The sequence below is a fragment of the Dermacentor silvarum genome, chromosome 4 (genome assembly GCF_013339745.2).
Source record: "Dermacentor silvarum isolate Dsil-2018 chromosome 4, BIME_Dsil_1.4, whole genome shotgun sequence".
Lineage (NCBI taxonomy): Eukaryota > Metazoa > Arthropoda > Arachnida > Ixodida > Ixodidae > Dermacentor > Dermacentor silvarum.
The window spans coordinates 128,352,048-128,358,047 of NC_051157.2; the positions used below are offsets into that span (position 1 = coordinate 128,352,048).

The 6,000-nt window shown below is 46.5% G+C and overlaps 1 protein-coding gene across 1 annotated transcript in view; it reads left to right on the forward strand.

Annotated features, from left to right (window-relative positions):
- LOC119450621 (sialin) overlaps positions 1–5,230 on the forward strand; it is a 71,855-nt gene extending 66,625 nt beyond the window's left edge. The window contains 2 exon segments of the mRNA XM_049666549.1: positions 1,398–1,483; positions 3,270–5,230. Of these exon segments, the coding sequence (XP_049522506.1) occupies positions 1,398–1,483; positions 3,270–3,491 (308 nt within the window). The 3' untranslated portion in view covers positions 3,492–5,230.
- The last annotated feature ends 770 nt before the right edge of the window (positions 5,231–6,000 follow it).

Here is a 6,000-nt window from a genome sequence, read left to right on the forward strand (position 1 = left end):
GTCGTTGATGCGTGCAAGAATTGACTGCACACCCCAGCCTCAGAGCACAGTTCGTTGGATAGGCATTGGTCATGGGCTTCCTCAGACAGACCACAAAAAACAGGTTTTCCAGGCAATCTTCATGCATTAGCACCTGTGAGGAAAACCTATAACTTTCGCAGTTCAACAGAATACCTCGCAAGCAAAGAACAATTGTGGCAATCAGCATGCCAGACTGCCATAGTTTTCATTCGGATGTGCTTGCCGTGTTCATTTCTGAATAAGTTCTAGAGTGAGGCGTGGTCTGTCCACAGCCGCCTGTTTTCCCATGTATTAGAAACTAAGTGCTACTGAAGGGATCCATAAGTACCACTTTTAAGAAATTACTAAGAAAGAACCATGTTCAGGTTTCTGCTTCCGGCTCTAATAATTGCGCCTTTCATAGGTTAACTCACGTCCCTCTTGATTTGCACCATACACCAAAGCCTTCTTTCCGGCTTTTTTTTGGAAACGGTAACATATTTCAGCCACTCGTAGAGTGGTTCATGAACTGGGGCAACCAGCATCAAGGTATCTTTCTCGTAGGCCAGAGACCGACTGACTGTGAGAACTTTCTGCTGGCCCCGCGTACCAGCCTGACCGCTGTAAGAAATTGGCACTTTAATGGTGGCTATAAAGAACGCTGGCGGACGCGATAACAACCGCTTCTAAGAATGTCACGACCTTGCCCACGAGCGGCGGGCGTGGAGGACATCGTCTGGAACCCTGTCTGCAACACCCGCACTACACATATTTTGCGACGTGAAACCTACACTTTTGCGACCTGAAACGCTGCCGTCGTTAATAACTTCAGTATCAAATTCTTTGCAGCTTCGAATAAATCAGTGCCATAAGCACTAATGTTGAAGAACTTGTTTTCGGTTGCTTCGCTTCTTTCACTCCTCCTGCACAGGCTTTGTCTTGACACTGGCGTCTGCGGAGAGCTGTGAGCTGCTCTTACTCAGTGGTCTCGTACCATCTCTTTAATTACATGACCCTTTAATTACATCTTTAGAACCTACCTAAAGTATGGCACAAATATATCAGTTAAGGTTTTTTTTTTTTCACGTCCATGCACATTCTGGCTCCCCCCCCTTTATATATCCGTATTATGTACGCATTCGCGTGCGCTCATGACAGTCACTCTAAGTTGGCGAAGGGATCGTGACGTCACGTTACCTGTTCTACTTACATAAGAACCCTGTTTCCCTTGTACTTTAGAGCTTATGTTAAGGAATTAGTTTCTTCGCTGTTAACCTCACTAGACCACGTATCGGTGTGCTGTTTTGTCATTCACGCAAATCTTACCTTTAACGATGCCTTGTCGCCTATGGCGATACAACTGCTCATATTGTGTCCCAGGTGGCGTCACGTTGCAGGTATCTTGTACGGCATCGCGGGCACCGTATCCAACGCATCCGGGTTCCTGGCTCCCATGGTCGTTGGCATGGTCACTTCACCGATGGTAATCACATCCTCCTGTTTGTTTGACAGCGACAGTTGTTAAGCTTTAGCTCGGGATCAACTACGCTTTGCCTATTCAAAAACACGTGAATTAATGCACAAATGTTCTGACTGAACAACTGCCGAGCAAGTTTGAGTGGATTATTTGTTTATTTAAGTCAGAACTCTTAATTCTACCGAGTATGGGAACCAGATTCTTGATTTTGGACCACGACTATTCAACAAAAATTATTGATAAATATAAAACAAATTCCACCGCCAAGTTGACAACTCCCTGTCTGCACCAATAACAGGTACGACAATTATGTTGACGGATATTTTTAGTTGTCTGAATGGGACGAATAGTTAAGTCGTTTAGGTAGGTCTAGCATAAGTCCTATTACAAAATTACGCTATTGTAGTGGCGAATCGCTTATAAATCCCAATAGATGCAGCTTTCAGTATTGCTATGTGTTCTTTGATCGCTGTGTACACAAACATGCAAACTTCACGCTACAGCTTTCTATATTTTGCGACTTTAGTAAAATTTACCGAAGACGTTCACTGTCTAAGTGAGGAATCTACTTCTGACATTCGGTAAATGTTCACTTTTTAGAACTGTTTAACAAGCCTCGCCATGTTCACTACACTGGATGCCGAGGGGGACAATTTCTCCGTTCTCATGCATACGTGCTACCGCGATAATTAAAACTCTTAAAATGACGTCAAAACACTTCTTACCAAAGATGTAGACTGCATTGAAGAGGCATCACTGCACAAACAACATCCACAAAGATGTATTTAAACGCGTTAAATACGATGAAATTTATCAGTAATCACAGATTACTCTTGAATTACCGCGCGACGTCGCGTTCCTTCCGTAGCGTGTAAGCTTCACGTTACGAAGTGGTTATTCGTCGATACTATATTGCTTCAGGCACTGTACGTCAACCTAGTGGACACTAGTAATTGTTTGGTTGTTATCAAATAGCGCCTCTACTCGGCTTATAGCTGATTTACTCAGATATACTATATGATCCCTAATGGAGCAGTTATGTTAAACCACCGCTAGAACTTGCTGAGCTCAAAGGAACACCGTAATCACGAAGCAAGATAGCTGTAATACACAGCTCAGCGAGGGGAGGGAGTAATCAACTTATACTAGAAGACGTTAGAGTTGGGGACGCCGCGTTTGATTGTTAATTGACGCTCAAATATGCTGCTTCAACCGAAGAACATTATTTGCATTGCCTCAGTGAGCTACTACCTCAAGTAATCGATAACTGCATGATGTTCGATCGCGCCAAATGTATGCAAACAAAGAGCGCGTCTATAATTCTTGAGCGTTATTCATCTAAAGGGGTACCAATCGGGGGCCGAACCTGTGGTGCCCTACTAGTGTGATACAGTAAAGTTTCGAAATTCTCGCGAATAATCATCTCATTATATTTTGCTGTACCGCATTGCGTTCTGCCCGTTTTTTGGATTAAAGCCCTTCTACAAAAGAAAAATAACCGATTGATTGATTATTGATTGATTGCCTGACTGATTGATTGACTACTGATTGATTGATTGATTGATTGATTGATTGATCCATTCATTCATTCGTTCATTGAATAACTTACTGATCGAAAACTAAAGTTCTGAAACTAAACTCGCCATAAATCGTTCTGGTAATTTTTTCGGTTTTCATCAAGGATACCGTGCCGTACTAATATACTGTCAGAAGTGTAGCAAAACATTCCCGTCGGAGTATGTACGGTCGCCGTGCGCCCGAGTATACAACGTAGTGTTTTGCCTCTTCGCAGCCAACTCTCGAAAACTGGGGCATGGTGTTCTACCTGACGTGCGGCATCTTCCTGCTGGGTGCGTTGGCCTTTCTGGTCTTCGGCTCGGCAGAACTCCAACCCTGGGCGCAGCCTTCGCCACCTCTGGAGGCCGTCGCGACGCACGCCGAGCACCAGCACGCCGACGGCGCACACCGCTTCGACCTCACCACCAGCTTCGCCGAGAGCTTCCACATGTTCTGAGAAAAATGTCATTGGCGCTGACGCGTACTTGCTAGTTGCATCAGACGAAGCACCTCACTATAGACGACGGCGTTGCCCTCTGTTCACAACAGAAAGCTATTCCGTTGTGACTTCTGACCACCTAAGAAGTGGATAGGCACAGGCACCAAGAGAACTACGTCACAACATTTCCAACATCTCTTCACTTTCTCAGTGTCGGCAGAGTCACGCGGTTTCATTGTCGTCGAAGGTACACCACCCGTGCAGACCAGCTTCTTTTTGGTTTTTTTTTTTTAAGTGGCCCTTCAGCCGGAATATTGTGAGAACGGTGAAGTGACGGCAACGTTACAGACACAATTTTCTTTTAACTATTTTCGATATTTTTAGTTCTGCGTAATATTAGCCATCGTGTGATCGTTGATTAAGCATGTGATGAAAACGTTTTGCTGCTGCTATCAACTGTTACGTGAAGAAGATGATAAACCAACTACTGTTAATACCTTTTACGGACGCATTCTGTTTAGGCGCCCTGGACCGTTACCGTAAGCCACCACAATCGCCTGACATCTGGATCCCTGAGGTAATGGTGCGAATTCTACGACTCGCACGCAGGTATAATGGAGAAATTCTAATGGCCAATTCAATCTACCGCGTGCTGTGTGCCGTGCTCTGTACCCGACGGACTCAAAGAGGGCTCGAAATCCGCGTTGCATTAGGAGCGGTCATACGAGAGGGCATGAAACATGTCCTGGAGGAGGTACTGTCGTGTTATTCTTGGTGCCTTGCAGATGTCTTCCAGGCTGGTGCCGACGCGAAAAGCATCGGTCAATGAGCGTCTGCAGCAAAACGATAAACCATGGACGACAAGCACCGGGATAGTTTCGCGCGCGCCTGGGACGAAGCGCACGCAGAAATTTTTCTTTGACGTCCATCACATGCTCGATGGTGACCGTATCGCTGCATTGATTTCAACTGCTCATTTCTTCCACCGACTTGTCATTTAGTCTTACTTTAACAACACTATGAGAACCCCTCGCGCACAAATTCGACGTTTGTGCACCAAGATCTCTCCTCCACCACAGTTGCGTTGGAATGCCGAGAAGGACTGGAGCTTTCCTCCGCATTTTAGCACGACAACGGAGATCAGCCCGCAGTTGTCAAATCTGCTCGTCACCTCGCCCCCCCCCCCCCCCAATGGGTTTGTCACCTCTCGAATGTCGGAACAAATCGCCTCATCCAATCACTCATTATCATCATACCGAGCATACCACACTCGCCTTGGTGGTTAACTGACAGCGATGTTCTGACTTTATTTATGCTGACATTGGAATCTCGTCACTGAGCTTGTTCCTTGTGTTTGTGGTGTCGGAGCCCGCTGTGCGGGTCGTCGCACTCGAGCAGGGAGGGTGAATGACACTAAAGTGTCGCATTAAAACAAGTCTGGCTATTTTGCAACAAGTATTTTTGATCTGTCTTGCCCACTAAGAGCGAATAACTTAGCTGAAGCTTTTTGTGCCGAGGTTTATTCCTTCACTGACACTTTCGCACGCGTTCATCCCATCTCATACTCTGAAGTGTCACTTGTTGGCATCTGTATTGTGCAAGCCTTTGCGTATTTTTCCTGTACGTAGCTGTTATTCCAACTGACCTTACTTCTCCACGCTGCAGGAGCTTACGTATTCTATATTTCTTGCTCGTTTGTTTGTGGCGCATTTTAGCCGAACACCACCACTTTTCGTATGCGCAATAAAAGTTTCAAATTCCAGTGCCCGTATTCTTTCTTAGAATGAGTAACATGGTTTCTAAACAAGTAAGGTATGAAACGTAGTGACACACAGATTTCGGATGTTGCCAAATTTAGCCATTCGCAGCAAGCACACTTCCTATAGAAAGGTGACCGGAGCAACACGGAGTACTAGCGAAAAACCGGAAGTGGCAATCGCAACATGGTCCTCTATTTCTGACTCGTTCAAACAGTGCATCCGGAAGTGCGAAAAACGCCCGCGCGCGCGCGCGCGCGCGCGTGTGTGTGTGTGTGTGTGTGTGTGTGTGTGTGTGTGTGTGTGTGTGTGTGTGTGTGTGTGTGTGTGTGTGTGTGTGTGTGTGTGTGTGTGTGTGTGTGTGTGTGGTGTGTGTGTGTGTGTGTGTGTGTGTGTGTGTGTGTGTGTGTGTGTGTGTGTGTGTGTGTGTGTGTGTGTGTGTGTGTGTGTGTGTGTGTGTGTGTGTTTCTAACCCTCCGTCTTATTCCCAGCATGTAAGCGAATATACTCTGGCTAACCACTCTACTTCTCAGGAAAGAGAGAGAAAATTAACTTTATTAAATGTCCTGAAGGGGCCTGGGCACCCCTTACGGGGGCCGGCCCGGTGGCTCCGCCCATGTGGGGACTGGGAGTCGGAGCTCGCCAGCCACCTGTTGGGCCTTCTGGACGGCCTGGTGTTGAAGGGCCCTGTCGGGGCTCCTGAGGTGGTTGATCCAGTCGTCCTCGGTGGCAGGAGACCCGAAGCAAGCGTTTAGCGCGGGACACTGCCA